Raw genomic sequence first — 16,827 nt, forward strand, 5'->3', positions numbered from 1 at the left:
AGCAGCCAATAAAAACGTACGTTCAAGCTGCGTCATTTCATTCATCTCGCAAATGTTTTAAAATAACGGTCCCACCCAAAATGAACAAAGACCGATAGAGACACTCAAGAAAAACATGCGGGAATCAGTTATTATTATTAGTGAAAGTCAATGTAATTTAAACCGTTAATGTTCTTTATATGTATACATACATTTTAATATTCTATATTTAATTTCATTTTTTTAATATTCGATATTTTTTAAATAAATATTGTACATATTTAGTTTAATTATGTTCTATATTTTAAATGCTCATAACAATATAGCTCAACATAATATAACACATCAAGGGTTTCTTTAAAAAAAATATGCAAAGCACAATAAGGTCTTCTCATTTCACAGAAATCTTAAAAGCATTGAAAAAAAAAAAAAAAAAAAATATATATATATATATATATATATATTGTTTTTACTGATTATGATAGAATTACCAGAAATCATACAGAAAAAACGTATTGTTCGGTAAATTTATGCCTACGAATATAAAATGTACTATAATAATAATTTAAAAAAAAATCGCATATGCCTTATTTCAATACCCTTGTCATAATTTGTCGTAACACACATGAATATAATTTATATATTTTTCTCTATGAATTTATGTATTTTATTTTACGACAGACAGTGAAGTAAGACGTACCTTTAGCTAACCAATCAACATCCGAACTTACTCACTCTGTTGGCCATATTTAACCTTACAGCCAATAGAATTCTACTTCAGTCAGATTGATTTGTAACAGAGCCATTCCCATAATCATATTTGTAGCTCTGCCCCAAACACATATGAGCGGTCCAAGCCTTTCTGGGCGTGGTCAGTCAGACTTCACTTTTTTTTCTTCGAGTTAAGCGGTTGTGGCAGCACTTTCTGCAGGAGGGCTGTTGTTGAAGTTTTTGGGTCACGTCGCAGCAGACCGAGACAAGCAATCATGACTTCAACAAACATGTTTCAGGGGCTTGATAGTAATGGCAAACCAAGTTCAAGGTATGGACTGTGTGCTGACAGTTTATCTGAAACAAAAACAGTGTTTGTTGCGGGTTCATTGTTGACACTTTCATCTGTTTATCTGAACCAGCAATCATGATTCTTTACGGGGTGGAAGAGGAACTTTAGCATGGCCAAGCGCTACATGCTAACTCACATTAGCTAAGCAACAATTCTTGTATTATAATGCACCGTGTGAGGTCACATTTCTGGATATAACTATTTAAATAAACAGTCGTGGAGTGTGTGTGGTGGTATAATACGATATTACAATTTGCAAAAGTATATTGGTTTTATTTTAGTCAATATTGTTTGTTAGCCGTTAGCGGCAAATGTCCCGAGGCTCAAAGATAAGTTTTATCAGCCACACAGACGCATTTTACTTTTAATCAAATACGAATTTGTAAATGAAAAGGAAGGCTACGTTTAAAAAAAAGTTGTTGAGTTTATGCACAATTCAGACTTTGAAGTGGGCACATTTCCTGAAAGTGTTGCTGTTCGAAAACGAAATCATGCAGCAGGCTTTCGCTTTGTTTGTTGTGCAGGGCTTTCATTTTCGTACATAAATAAATGAATTATTATTCAAATTCAGCGTATGACGTTAAGGTAAAACTTGGTGGCCCATAAAATCCTGACCGCCTAAACTCACAACTGCAATTGCAACCAGCACATATATGGTGGCGTTGTTCTGCAATGTTATGTGTTGCTTTAGGACATTTCATTAATCTGCAGTTTTCGGTATTGATGTATAATATATAACACTCGTGTGAATCCGTGTACAAATTTGCATGTCTGTATTTAGGGTACTAAGACCTCCAGGTGGAGGGTCCAGCAATCTCTTCGGTGGTTATGAAGAAGACACTTCTGCCTCCAGACGGCCAAACAAAATGTCGTCCTCTATTTTTGCTCCTGCAGAAGAGTCTCAGGGGAGTCCCAAACGCTCCAATCCCCCAGGTGAGCTTTCAGCAGACGCTGTATTTTCTGGCTGGGGCCTCTTGCACTCTCTGAGTCAAATTCATCACTACACTGTTACTCAGTTTTATGTGTTTAAGTCTTCCTCTCAGCTGCTATGCAAACGAGCACTTTTGCATTTGTTATCTTGTCACTAATAGCAACATCAAAGCCTCAGTCTGATAAATTAACCAGTCAGTTAACTCTGTGAGATCATACACAGCCTGAACTGATGAAATTTCACATCTAGATAAGGTTAAAGGTCATATTGCTACTAGCAGTTCTGTCACAGGATAAGAATTGATCTGAAGTTCAAAGTGCCTATATAGTTTTTAGACTAAAGGGTTAGTTCACCCCAAAATGAAAATTCTGTCATTTATTACTCACCCTCATGTCGTTCCACAGCCGTAAGACCTTCATTCATCTTCAGAACACAAATTAAGATATTTTTGATAAAATCCGATGGCTCAGTGAGGCCTGCATTGACAGCAAGATAATTAACCCTTTCAGATGCCCAGAAAGCTACTAAAGATGTATTTAAAACAGTTCATGTGACTACAGTGGTTCAACCTTAATGTTATTGACGAGAATACTTTTTGTGTGCCAAAAAAACAAAATAACACCTTTATTCAACAATATCTAGTGATGGGCGATTTCAAAAAACTGCTTCATGAAGCTTTACGAATCTTTTGTTTCGAATCAGTGGTTCGGAGCGTGTATCAAACTGCCAAAGTCACATGAACCATTGAAATTTCAAAACGTTTCGAAACACTTATGACGTAACGAAGCCTCGTTTACTGAAATCACGTGACTTTGGCAGTTTGATATACGCTCTGAACCACTGATTCGAAACAAAAGATTCGTAAAGCTTCGAAGCTTCATGAAGCAGTGTTTTGAAATCGTTCATCAACTAAAAACTATATAGACGTTTTAAAAAAAAACTAATGAAAATGACAAACACATAATTACTAAAACATTAAAGGAACAATATGTAAGATTTTCGGATTAAAATATCCAAAAACCACTAGAACAATGTTATATATTTTGTTGACTTGCGTACTTACGTTTTCCCAAATGTTTCAAGAATGTTTAAATCCAGAGAAATAAGTAATTTTAAACAGGAATAAGGAGTTTTAACCATCAATGACATCTTACCCGTGTTACCCTTGATTTTTGAGGTTTTATTTTGTAGAAACCATGGAAACACCAAAGACGCTTTAATATTATGTTTTATTAGACAGGTGAGCAACTGTTTGGATGCATTTTATCAACAGAAAACTAATCATGTTATATAGCTCAACATTATTTAAATCTCATTTTCTTGATTTACTACAAGTACCATGTTTTACCATGCCTAATATCGATCTAGCTTACTGCAGTGTGCAACAAGTGTCTCATAGTAGCCACCGAGCGAACGCAGAGTAGCATTATAACAACACACAAATGTATCTAATATGGTAAAACAGCGCTCCGTTTCCCCACATATGCTTGAGCGGATAAAAGCGGAAGTGCTCGCCTGCGGCATAATAAAAGCTCCACTGCTCTCGAGCCGCGTGTCGTGCTTCTCTCATTAGCAACTCCAGCGGCCTCGTTCCTCTCCAATGGCTTTCAGCCACACCCGGCTTCATACTACAGTAATGTTAATAAATCTTTAACACATTTACCATACATGAATGTGATTTCTGCCCGAGCCCGTTGGATTCTTTTCCGCTGGCTGTAGATGTGAAGACAACACCTCCCATGATTCCGCGAAATCAAAGAGTCATCAAGCTATGCCATATCAAGCGACCTCTACTGGCAAAAAAAACGACACATTGTGCCTTTAACTAAAATGAAAATGGAAAATAGAAAAACAAATTCAAAATATTAACAAAACTTTAATAGTATCTCAGTGATACTAAAATAACATTGCTGCAAAGCTGACATTCACTTGTGTAAATGAATATTGTTTCATTGAGAATATAATTGTACATCATTGTTTGAATATATTTATATCAAGTATATATGATGTTCCAGTAATTGCCATAACTAGCATTAGTGTATCTTAACAAGCTCTGATTTATGTGTCTCTTTTTGTCTCAGGTGGAAAGAGCAGTGGGATATTTGGGGAGCCAGAGGCTCCTACGACTCGGAGCAGGCCAACTCACCATGGTGGAGCATCCAGTAACATCTTTGGGGCTGCAGAGTCGACCCAACCTTCTGTGAAAAGTCATCCCAACAAACCAAAGGTAGACAACCTCTAGCCAACACCTTGTACACTTTTTTTTTTTTTTTTTTTTTTTTTTTTGTAATATATAAAAATAGAAAACAGTTATTTTATATTGCAGTATTTCATAATATTACGCAGGGCTCAACAGTAAGGACTGCCCGATGACCTGAGGCCAACATGATTGACTCTCGGGACAGTTGAAGGAACTGTCACTTGCAAACCGTCAAGTTTATAATTTGCGTGTTTTTAAGCCATGCCCATTTAAATATTCAAGTGCAAGAAGATGCGAAAGATAACTCAATTCGGTACTAGCTCAGAAAGCGCACAAGTGTAGAATTGAGTTCTCTTTCACGTCTTCTTGCACTTGAACGGACATATTCACACAATATTATGTAAAAATGCTAGTATTGGCAAGTATCCTCATAAATATAGTCTATTATGTCTTAAGTGAACGTAAACAGTTGAGAAATAAAACGCATTTGTAACCGTATATATTGGATCCGTGCATTGTTTTAAAGTGACAGCAGACTAATATACCTGCTGCTGTCTAAGTTTTTAATGTTAATCACTCACTGCTCTTGACTGAATAGCTTTTGTAACTTTAATACTAATGATAATGATCTATCTTTAACTTATACACTGAAGACTATGCAGTGTCATTTTAAATTTGATTATTCAAATTCTCTACCTGAAAAACCTGAAAAGCACTGTTTATTTCATTTGTATGTTTGTTCTATTGTATTTATTTGTGCTATTCCTCAATTTGATTTGTTCTTATTTTATTACTATTTACTTGTCTTTAACAATTTTTGAAATTTAAATAAGATAAGCCAGTAGTTTTTGGTGTAATAACCTTATTTAAGGTTACATGGGTCAAAAACAACAACAACAAAAAAAACAATAACTAGGCCTAATTTATTTTATTTATAATATTTTTATGGTAGGCCAATGAAAATTTTGGCAGGGTAAGTGAAAATTTTAACCACTGGCCCAATCGGGCCAGTAGAAAAAATCCTTAATGTGGAGCTCGGTTACTGATTTACTGTTTTTTTTTTTTTTTTTTTGTTGTTGTTGTTTTTTTTTAATCCAATGAATGCATTCTTGTTGAGTACAAGACTCTTCTTTTAAAAATATTCATACCTTTCCAAGCCCAAACATTTGAACAGTAGTTTATGTAACTCAACACAAACCATAATTGAACTCAAAATCTGTATTTCCACCCATTTTAATTCTAATGCCCTTTTGTTCTCTGTAGGACAACTTAAGTGTAGGTGTACCTGCTACTCCAGATCCACCAGGTAAAGAAACGCTGTGATTTACAAAATATTAATCATCATCTGTTCTTCACACCCTAGTTTATTTATCCTCAGTCTGAGTTGTTGGCATGCAGTTCCTTTTCCCAACGGTTTTGATCTCTCTTGCAGCCCCAGTGCCTAAGAAGGCGACTGTAGTTGAGGAAGTGAAGGTGGAGCCAGTGTCTCCTCAACCCACTCCTGAAAAAGAGGCAGCAGCCCCTCCCCCTGCACCTGCACCTGCCCCTGCCCCTGCCCCCACCCCCACTCCTGCACCAGCAGCCAATCAGAATTCTGAGCCAGCCACACAGAAACCAACAGAAAAAGACCATGAGCCACGCCTCGGACCACGACCTCGCTCTCACAACAAAGTGCTCAACCCACCAGGTGGAAAGTCCAGTGTGGTTTTCTATTAGCCACAAGTGCTGCTTTCTATCATTGTCACTTCCCATCTTCCATCCTCTTTTAACTTGTACTAAAACTTATCCTCTCTTATTTACTTTTTCTTTTGGTTATTTCTTTACCCTGAAGTCTGCCACTCTTCATTCCTTTATTGCTTTTGCACTTTCTCATTCATTCCTCACTTTCCCTTTCTCCTTTTCATCTAATAAGAATCACTGTTAACGGTCACTCCAACAACTGAATGGTTGTTTCCTTTCAAATGGTTTGCCTATACTGTTGTTTCTCTGTATTGATTATGTTCTTTCAATTTGCTAATGTATTAAATGCAAGTTTGCCTCATGAAACTCAGTACAGTCTATGCAGTGTTCAACTGGAACCACTGTTGGTCGCCAAAGCAAGCTCTTCAGTATCAGCCTGTTCAGATCGTCCTTTGAAACTCAGTGAATGTGTTCTGATGGCAATGGCAAATTTACTTTTGTGCAATACGGTGACATCATTTCTCCTTTTTTTTTTTCCTCTTGCATTTTTTTAGTAAGACACAAAGCCAAATGTAAAACTAATAGCTCTGATGAAAAACCAAACAGAGTGCACAGTTGTTGTAATCGATAATCGCCGAAGCACACATGTATGGCAGTGGACAGAATGTGTACAATCAGATATCACTAACACATCACACTATTGCAATGTCCATACATGCATTTGAATGTAACCAGAGACCCTTAAAAATGTCCTCTGATATGCTTGATTCTGTACTTGAAAAGAGTTGATCCGCCATTAATGTTTAATACTTCTGTTTAATTTGGCCTTTGTTCCCAATAGCCATCTGCTTTATTCTTTACATGGCAGTTGGAAGGTCAAATATGACACATCTGTGAGCATGTGTGGGCATTTCCCACATTACTGGTGCCATCCCTGCCCAAAATACTTCAGTGGTTGCTTGGCAATGTCACTGGCTGTGATGATGTCACAGAGGCCTGTTTCATACAATACACTTCTGTATTGTTCATTTGTGTGCTGTATTGTATTGCTTTTTTTCCCCATGACAATAAAAGGATGTTTTACCATGTTGCTCAAAATAAACAGAAATCTTCATTTAAAGAGTTACTTGTGTGCATGTGCTTGCTGGATTTTAGCTTCCTGATTCTTCTTGAGTACAAAACGGACTACAGAATTACAACTAAATTGGTCTATGTAACTGAATTGTTTTTTAGTTTGTTTTGGTGCAAGGCCCTGCTTTCATTTTTCAAAATATGTGTCATCACTGTCAGATACAAAAATATTTTTGTACTTGACATGTAAAGTGTTTATAAGTATATAAGCAAATATTTAGTCCTACTTGAACTCATAGCAGGTTAAATATGGAAAGAGGATCTTCGGGGTGGAGGCTGAATTTGATATTGCCTTATTTTTATTAATGTTTCATAAGTAGCAACACACATGTGAAACCTTATAAAAGGTATATTTTTAACTCTGGTATTCCTCACTTAGGGTCACTTTTTTGATCCTTGGCAGGCAAAAGAGACTGATGGCAATAAGCAGAAATTTTTTACTGCTTATAAAAGTATTTTCTGTTATCATATTTTGTATTTGTTTCATTTGGATATATTTAGACATTACCAAAGTATTTCATTGTTGCTGATTTATTTACCCCCAAAAAATTGCTCTGTATTTTTTGTATTTGCCATTCGTGTGTGTTCACAAAAGTCACCAAGTTTCCTACCATTCCCGATGAAGTACAATTTTTAAAAATTCAAAATGTAAATTTTTTCAGTCCACCAGAAGGATAAATAAATGCAATTTACATTTCCTTCTGTTAGAACACTAATGATGTTTCTTTTTAAAATACTTGTATTTTTCTTGATATTTTTAAAGGGATAGTTCACCCAAAAAATAAATTTGTCATCACTTACTGACCCTCAAGTTGTTCCAAACCTGTATGAGTTTCTTTCTACTGAATACAAAAGTAGGAGTATAAAATACTATGAAAGTCAATAGCTACTGTCAACTGTTTGATTACCAACATTATTTAAAATATCTTCTTTTGTGTTCAGCAGACGAAATAAGTCAGGTTTGGAACAACATGGGTAAATAATGACACAGTTTTCATTTTTAAATGAACTATGCCTTTAAATTGGAAGTATTCTACATGAGGTTTTCAGTTATGATCTGATTTTATGATCTAGTTTCATGACCTTTGTTCAGAAATCAGGGGTGAAAACAATGTTACAGCAATGACAAACGTTTTCCATCAATTTAACTAAAATGTACTTTTTTAATGAATCTGCAGACTATGCCACATTAAAGCGTTAGTTCACCCAAAAATGAAAATTCTGTCATTAATTACTCACCCTCATGTCGTTCCACACCCGTAAGACCTTCTTTCATCTTCGGATCACAAATTAAGATTATTTTTGATGAAATAATATGACTCCTCCATAAACAGCAATTTAACCACCACTTTCAAGGTCCACAAAAGTACTAAAGACATTGATAAAAACATTGACGTGACCGCAGTGGTTCAACCTTAATGTTATGAAGCGACGAGAATACTTTTTGTGAGCGAAAACAAAACAAAACAACAACTTTATTCAACAATCTCTTCTCTTCTGTGTCATTCTCGTATGCTGTTTACGTTCAGCGCCTCCAGGTTCTACGTCAGATGCGTCACACGCATGCGTCGTGCTGCTCACGTGAACAGTGTCAGCCAATACTGAGCCGCCGTTCTGACGTAGAACCTGGAAGCGCTGAGCGTAAACAGCGTACGAGAATGACACAGAAGAGAAGATACTGTTGAATAGTTATTTTTGTTTTGTTTTTGCACACAATAAGTTTTCTTGTCGCTTCATAGCATTAAGGTTAAACCACTGTAGTCACATGAACTGTTTTAACAATGTCTTTAGTAGCTTTCTGGACCTTGACAGTGTTGATTATATTGCTGTCTATGGACAGGTCATATACCTCTCAGATTTCATCAAAAATATATTAATTTGTGTTCCGAAGATGAACGAAAGTCATATGGATGTGGAACGACATGAGGGTGAGTAATTAATGACAGAATTTTTCATTTTTGGGTGAACTAACCCTATAACAGAAAGGCTGCTCACTGCAGAGCCAATGGGTGGATCTTGACGTCCAGCACCGTAATGGGTGGAGCTAGACGGTCCAACCACACCCTAACCCTATCGCTAAACATAACTCCAGGTCCAGAGAGGGGGAACTGGACGTCATTTGGCTTTGCAGCGAGCACCTCTTGCTTTGACAATGGACTTAATCGCAATGCCATTTAAAGACGCGTGGGGGCTAGCGAGCAACATGATGCAATCTGTGATGGGTTTGGCTAGAACTTTTGCGGTCGGCTCTAAAAAATTGCTTCTGTGATGCCTTAAACCGATTATCTTCAACTAGGAAAGTGACCTTATATGTATGATTACCTGGGCCCCTGATTTATTTATTAATTTTGACAACTCGTTAAAAAATCCATAAAAAAAAAGAAAAAAAAGAACAGATATATTTACTAAATAACGCGTTAATGTTTTATTAATTTAATAGCCTACCTATTTACGGGATATAATATATTAAATATAACAATAACATAATTGTGGCTCTAAATAATGTCGTTAATGATGTTCCTATCAGTCCGTTGTAGGAGTACAGCAGCAATGAGACATCACTATTCAGGCCTGCTCCATGCAGGCGCTGTGACGTCAGCTGGCCCCTCCATCAACAGCCTGCGAGAGTCACCAACGGAAACGGCATCACGAACCCCCGCCGCCCTGTCAACCACCGGATTGATTTCTAATGCCAAAAATGATCAGTCTGACATAACGCTAGAAGACAGTATCCGATTTTCAATGACAGCGAGAACCTATAGGCACATCGCACGGTAGCCGTTTATTCCCGTATTTATTTATGAATTAATTAATTAATTTATTTATTTTCCTCCATTGATTTTTCCAGTAATGGCTGGGCTCGCGAGCTGCGGCTGCTGAGAGGCAGGTGCGTCGTCAGACAGACGCTCGTTGGGCGTGATGTGATGCGATGGATTTCGCTCCAGTGCAGCGATGAGACAGACGCAACCGGGGAATAATCGGGCGGTAGCGAGGCGCGTGTGATCGTGCTGCCGACACTGGCGCAGGAGCACGGGCGGGGAAGAGGGCTCGTCCCCTCGCGAACGCTCCGTCTGATCAACAAATATTGAATATTAAACGTTCGTACGTCCCGAAATCCGGCTGTTGCTGGTGAAATCGGGCCGTGGAGCGCAGTGGCATCATGTGCACCTGATGACATTGTCATGAATTCATAGAAAACATTTCGCCATTTCGTGTCGTGTCGCCGGTGATTTATTTATTCTTTCTCTAATAACGAGCTTCGATCAAACGCCGCCAAGATGATGGAGCTGGACGAGGTGGTGTACCAGGACGATTATGGGGCCGTGTCTGTCATGTCAGAGCGGGTGTCGGGCCTGGCCAGCAGCATTTATCGGGAGTTCGAGCGCCTCATCAAGAGCTACGATGAGGAGGTGGTGAAGGAGCTGATGCCGCTGGTGGTGAATGTTCTGGAGAACCTCGACTCGGTTCTGACGGAGAACCAGGAGCATGAGGTGGAGCTGGAACTTCTCAAGGAGGACAACGAGCAACTCATCACGCAGTATGAACGGGAGAAATCGCTGCGCAAACAGGCGGAGGAGGTAGGCTAAATAATAATATCATCTCATTACACACCCCTTCATTCAGTATCGTATTCAAGCTGGGGAGTTTTATTATTTGACCATAATTGAGTCTGTAGACATTTACAGGAGCATTGTAAACACTGACACGGGGTTTTTAACCCTGTAAAGCCTGACATAATAGTCGGACAAATCTATCTTTTATCCATACATCAGGCTTTTGGCTGATACTAATATGATATAGTGAGAATATGGAGGTCACTCTTGAGGAGGAAAAAACACCTCAGTTTTATTCAGAGGCCCAAACCAAGAAAAAAGTTAAGAGTATAGCAGACTACTACATAAAATGTATATAAATATCAGTTGTCACTCTATATCTCCCAATAATATGTCCTAAAATGACATTTAAATGCTTAGTTTTATGGTCAAAGCTCTTTAGTTTTAATTGTATGGGACAAAACATATAAAGTATGCAATACAATGTTGATAGAGAGATATTCCTCAAAAAGCCTTATGTATCATATTTGATACTCACATTTTAACATGATTTTCAAAAAAAAAGTTGTATGGACAATCAAGTAAACCTAAGTTGCTTCCATCCATTTTAAAAATATAATATAAAAGTAATTATTACATTTATTTTATAAAAATAATTAAAGATGTAAAATGCAAATGATAGCAAAAAGGCATGTGTACCACAGCCTGAAGGTGTACATTTTTGGAATTATTCTAAAAGGCATTTTACTTACTAAAAAAGTATGAATTATCAATCAGATGGCAGAAGGCAAGTAGTATATTGTTTGCAACAGGTTTTTTAGCACAGTTTTGTTGGCTTTATAGGGTTAAAACCTCTATGCACATTCACTTTAAGTACTACCTTCTTGTTTTATTTACACACAGTAACTGATGTTGTAAACAATTATTGCTGCTCTTTGAGAAGTAATTATGCTGTAATATCTGTTTGACCTGGTCAATTCATTGCCCTTGACCCTGGGACATCCACTTGAGAAACCTGAGCCACCAAATATAGTCCTGTCATGTGCACTATAGTTCCTTCAGAAATCCCTCTGTTTTATCCCATAATGAATTGTATGTGTTGCTCTGCCTATGCATGCTGAAAATAAAGCTCTAAATCTTATACAAAAGATTATCTCATACACACGTTTGTACATAAATCATATGCAGACAATCTTTTTTGTGCATCAGCACAGGCACTACCACTATGACCAGACAGCTACTGGGAACAGATGCCCTTTATGACCCATCATCACCACATGCTAACATTGCAAAAACATTTTCCAAATGTAACTATATTATCGACTGCACAGCTAGAGCATTATCGGCGTTCTTGTTGTGTTAAGCTTTATATCAGAGTATAAACAGTGCAAGTAGGCTATAATGAGTGAGTGTGTTTCCTCTTTAAGCGGAAGCCATTGTTGTAATTGTAAAGATTTAGTGTGTGAAAATAAAATGGAGAGTGATGATAGAGCCTAAAATGATTGTACCAGAAGACAGAAAGAAAGTAGGCTACACATAAGAGAAAATTGAGGCTGTTTTTTAGTATCATAGATGATTCAAAGAAGTAACATGTGCTAATGTGATGGAGTGTTGCTTCTCACCCATTACTTGGTTATTTCAGTTTCTACAGTGTGAACGCTGGGATTTGCTACGTCGATCCATGCACATGTGTAATAGTCTATTTTTTCTTATGCCTAGATCTTTTTGTTTATATTGTTCTTTTTTTTATTCCAAAGAAGCAGCATTTTTAAATGTGTGTTTTGTTTTTTTCTTATGTTTTATTTCTATACTGTATTATACATGCTCTCATAAAATATGTTTAAGATAGTACTATAAACTATATAATAAACTATACTATATAATCATTTCACAATTGTTTCGTTCCTGTCCAAAAAATAATAGATTTTTAGGGTATTGGGAATTTTGTGTGTAGCAGCCTTGTTAATACTGCAGAAAGAAACAGTCTGTGGTTTAAAACAATATGATTCATTGAATAAAAATAGTTAAGTGTTAGGAATAGCTATTTTCTGTTTTCATGTTTTAATGCAGCAACACAAAGATCTATTTGTTTGGGGTCTAAACTGGGAGGATGATAGGCGGGGGGGGGGGGGGGGGGGGGTGATTATAGGTAATCAATTGTCTCATAGAAGGAGCTTGGCTGTAACCCGATTCTCATGTTATGAGACAGACAGAAAGCACAGAGTGAGAGAGATAGTGAGGGATGGAGAGAGAGAGAGAGGGAGGGAGGGAGGGAGTAAACAGCATTCTCCAATTTCGCATCCTGTGGGATTATTGCAGTAGAATATAATGGCCACAGTGAGAACATCCACCTCACTAGCCTGTATTAACACACATTCTCACACTTAGAAGAAAAGGTTCTATATAGAACCTTAAAGGATTCTGTCAGGTGCTTCATAGAACCTTTTAGGCCAGGGGTTTCCATCAAGGGATCATTTTATGGATTACGTTTAATTAATACATTTTGTTTTAAAGGGTACATAACACACACAGTTTCTGCCAATCTCATGTTAATCTTGAGTACCTATAGAGTAGTACTGCATCCTTCATATCTCCGAAAAGTCTTTAGTTTTATCATATTTATAAAAGATAGATACGCTGTACCGAAAAGCTGAGCTCCCGGAGGCATGCCGTGGGCAGAGCTAACGAGTCACGAGCACGTGCAGCTTTTGCATAGAGATCGTCTGCAAGCTGCGACATAATTATAAATAAATTCAGCCTGTTATGACGTGATACAGGGCCATACTCGAAAAAAACTTATCCGAATCCGGAAGGAGTGTATTTGGCACAAAAATACTCTGTCATACGTCCAAGTTGTGTTTTGAAGCTTTGGCCATGTTTAGCATAAGAATGCAACTCTTTAACAGTGTAAATAAGTCAGAATCCATGAAATAGCATTAGACCCCCCTACTTTAATGAAAATTTTATTTTGGTTAAATATATGAATTAAACAGCTTGTAAACATACTATCACGCGAAAAAAAAAAAAAAATGAAATAACCCGTTAAACATGAAAGTGTTATGCAAGCATTTAAGACATTTCTCCTTATATAGAACCTTTTTTGGCATAAAGTGTTATTTAAAATTGAGTCAAGAACCCTAGGGTTCTATATACAGTGGGTACGGAAAGTATTCAGACCCCCTTAAATTTTTCACTCTTTGTTATATTGCAGCCATTTGCTAAAATCATTAAAGTTCTTTTTTTTTCTCATTAATGTACACACAGCACCCCATATTGACAGAAGAACACAGAATTGCTGACATTTTTGCAGATTTATTAAAAAAGAAAAACTGAAATATCACATGGTCCTAAGTATTCAGACCCTTTGCTCAGTATTTAGTAGAAGCACCCTTTTGATCTAATACAGCCATGAGTGTTTTTGGGAAAGATGCAACAAGTTTTTCACACCTGGAGTTAGGGATCCTCTGCCATTCCTCCTTGCAGATCCTCTCCAGTTCTGTCAGGTTGGATGGTAAACGTTGGTGGACAGCCATTTTTAGGTCTCTCCAGAGATGCTCAATTGGGTTTAAGTCAGGGCTCTGGCTGGGCCATTCAAGAACAGTCACAGAGTTGTTGTGAAGCCACTCCTTCATTATTTTAGCTGTGTGCTTAGGGTCATTGTCTTGTTGGAAGGTAAACCTTCGGCCCAGTCTGAGGTCCTGAGCACTCTGGAGAAGGTTTTCGTCCAGGATATCCCTGTACTTGGCCGCATTCATCTTTCCCTCGATTGCAACCAGTCGTCCTGTCCCTGCAGCTGAAAAACACCCCCACAGCATGATGCTGCCACCACCATGCTTCACTGTTGGGACTGTATTGGACAGGTGATGAGCAGTGCCTGGTTTTCTCCACACATACCGCTTAGAATTAAGGCCAAAAAGTTCTATCTTGGTCTCATCAGACCAGAGAATCTTATTTCTCACCATCTTGGAGTCCTCCATGCAGGCTTTCATCTGTCTTGCACTGAGGACAGGCTTCCGTCGGGCCACTCTGCCATAAAGCCCCGACTGGTGGAGGGCTGCAGTGATGGTTGACTTTCTACAACTTTCTCCCATCTCCCAACTGCATCTCTGGAGCTCAGCCACAGTGATCTTTGGGTTCTTCTTTACCTCTCTCACCAAGGCTCTTCTCCCCCGATAGCTCAGTTTGGCCGGACGGCCAGCTCTAGGAAGGGTTCTGGTCGTCCCAAACGTCTTCCATGTAAGGATTATGGAGGCCACTATGCTCTTAGGAACCTTAAGTGCAGCAGAAATTTTTTTGTAACCTCATGATTCTCATTTGCTCTGACATGCACTGTGAGCTGTAAGGTCTTATATAGACAGGTGTGTGGCTTTCCTAATCAAGTCCAATCAGTATAACCAAACACAGCTGGACTCAAATGAAGGTGCAGAACCATCTCAAGGATGATCAGAAGAAATGGACAGCACCTGAGTTAAATATATGAGTGTCACAGCAAAGGGTCTGAATACTTAGGACCATTTGATATTTCAGTTTTTCTTTTTTAATAAATCTGCAAAAATGTCAACAATTCTGTGTTTTTCTGTCAATATGGGGTGCTGTGTGTACATTAATGAGGAAAAAAAATGAACAAATGATTTTAGCAAATGGCTGCAATATAACAAAGAGTGAAAAATTTAAGGTTTGGAAGATATTTCCCCAAAAAAGTGCAAAACCTTTAACTTTGAACGTTATTGAGTTTGTTTGGGCATCTAGACCAGCCTGGCATGGCAACATCAGCTCAACCAATGACAGATGGGGTGACATGCATTATTTTTGTGCATTCTGTTTGCTGAAACTAGTGACACCGAAAATAAACACTTCACCTTTAATGGCTATTTATGTTAAACTGCAGTATTAGTATTGAATGAGAGATCTTGTTATGTCAAGGTATAGCCAGAACTCTAATCAGCATTCTGGGATTACATTATAAAAATCTTTCCATAACATCCTAACATCTATATAATCCCAAATGTAGACGTGCTGCTGATATGCGGTATATATAGTACTGCAGAAATGACTTTATCAGTCAAAAACTCATTAGAATGACATGATCGGCCTTCTGTGATGTTTTTATTGAAGGGGGATTTGAAGTTTATAGTGTTAGATGGAGTGTGTTTGGTTTTTCCCTCTCTTTGCAGTGCTGGGATTACTGAATTCCAGGAGGCTGTCTGTGGCTGGGCTGCACTGCAGAAAGAGCCTATTGTGTTCCACTTAAATCCTTGCAGCTCAAAGTCACCACACACTGCACTTGGAGTGTGTGTGTATGTGTGTGTTATGTACCCGGTAACTGGTCGTGTGTGTAAATGTGACTGTATTGTATTCAAAGAACAATCCCTTCTCCAAATGCATCTTTGACCTTGTGCTGTTCTGCTTCATAATGTGTCTAATCTATCTATCTATCTATCTATCTATCTATTTATCTATCTATCCATCTATCCATCCATCCATCTATCCATCTATCCATCCATCCATCCATCCATCCATCCATCACCTGATTCAGGCTGTAAGTTAAAGGATCTGACCTTGTGTGAATGTGTGTGTTTATGTTAACAGAAGTTTATTGAATTTGAAGATGCCTTGGAGGCAGACAAGAAGGAGTTGCAGTCCATGGTGGAGACTTTGGAGCTACAAACAAAACAACTGGAGCTTAAGACCAAGAACTATTCTGACCAGAGTGAGCCTGTGCACTACATTGAACTGCATTCATTCCTATGCACACATTGACACAAACAGAGATTTGAGAATCTTTCTCTATGCTTCTGTGTTTCCCTCTCTTGTAGTCTCTCGTCTGGAAGAACGAGAATCAGACATGAAGAAAGAGTATAACGCCCTTCACCAGCGTCATACAGAGGTCAGAAGAACCCCCTTTTCTGCTTTCTTCTATTTTTTTATCTGCTAAAAATTGCTCTTTGTGATTATGATCTTTGTGAATTTTTTTTTTTTTTGGTATGGAAAATGCACAGAAATTCACCTTTAGACCAATGAATTTCCATAAAGTTTCCATTCATTTCATTATTAGCAATAACTCAAAAGTTACAAATACAAAGCTCCACTTCCTGAAAATGTCAGCATGAGACTGATTTTATTTTCTCCAGATGATACAGACATATGTGGAACACATAGAGCGCTCAAAGATGTCAGGCAGCAACCAGTCCGAATCCACAGGCTGCGGACGGACGTGAGTAACTTGTATAAATGGCGTGATACAGCCATTCCAAGCCTTTGTTTAAATGAAGAGTTTGGAATGTGCATT

At 37.9% G+C, this 16,827-nt stretch overlaps 2 protein-coding genes across 19 annotated transcripts in view; both read left to right on the plus strand.

Annotated features, from left to right (window-relative positions):
- Window positions 1-833: 833 nt before the first annotated feature.
- jpt2 (Jupiter microtubule associated homolog 2) lies at window positions 834-6,973 on the plus strand. Its single transcript, XM_051885188.1, has 5 exons — window positions 834-1,021; window positions 1,824-1,975; window positions 4,055-4,200; window positions 5,437-5,479; window positions 5,606-6,973. The coding sequence occupies exons 1-5, from the start codon at window positions 966-968 to the stop codon at window positions 5,887-5,889; spliced, it is 681 nt and encodes a 226-aa protein (XP_051741148.1). The 5' UTR covers window positions 834-965; the 3' UTR covers window positions 5,890-6,973.
- Window positions 6,974-9,589: 2,616 nt separating this feature from the next.
- mapk8ip3 (mitogen-activated protein kinase 8 interacting protein 3) overlaps window positions 9,590-16,827 on the plus strand; it is a 37,707-nt gene continuing 30,469 nt past the window's right edge. For 13 of the 18 annotated variants that reach the window (XM_051888553.1, XM_051888561.1, XM_051888558.1 and 10 more), the window contains exons 1-4: window positions 9,591-10,562; window positions 16,128-16,248; window positions 16,355-16,425; window positions 16,670-16,752. In XM_051888553.1, coding sequence (XP_051744513.1) covers window positions 10,263-10,562; window positions 16,128-16,248; window positions 16,355-16,425; window positions 16,670-16,752 — 575 coding nt within the window. In that variant the 5' untranslated portion in view covers window positions 9,591-10,262. Of the gene's footprint in view, window positions 10,563-16,127; window positions 16,249-16,354; window positions 16,426-16,669; window positions 16,753-16,827 lie in introns of all 18 variants that reach the window. The other 5 variants (XM_051888559.1, XM_051888555.1, XM_051888560.1 and 2 more) reach the window with 1 other exon arrangement.

Source organism: Ctenopharyngodon idella, chromosome 3 (assembly GCF_019924925.1).
Source record: "Ctenopharyngodon idella isolate HZGC_01 chromosome 3, HZGC01, whole genome shotgun sequence".
Lineage (NCBI taxonomy): Eukaryota > Metazoa > Chordata > Actinopteri > Cypriniformes > Xenocyprididae > Ctenopharyngodon > Ctenopharyngodon idella.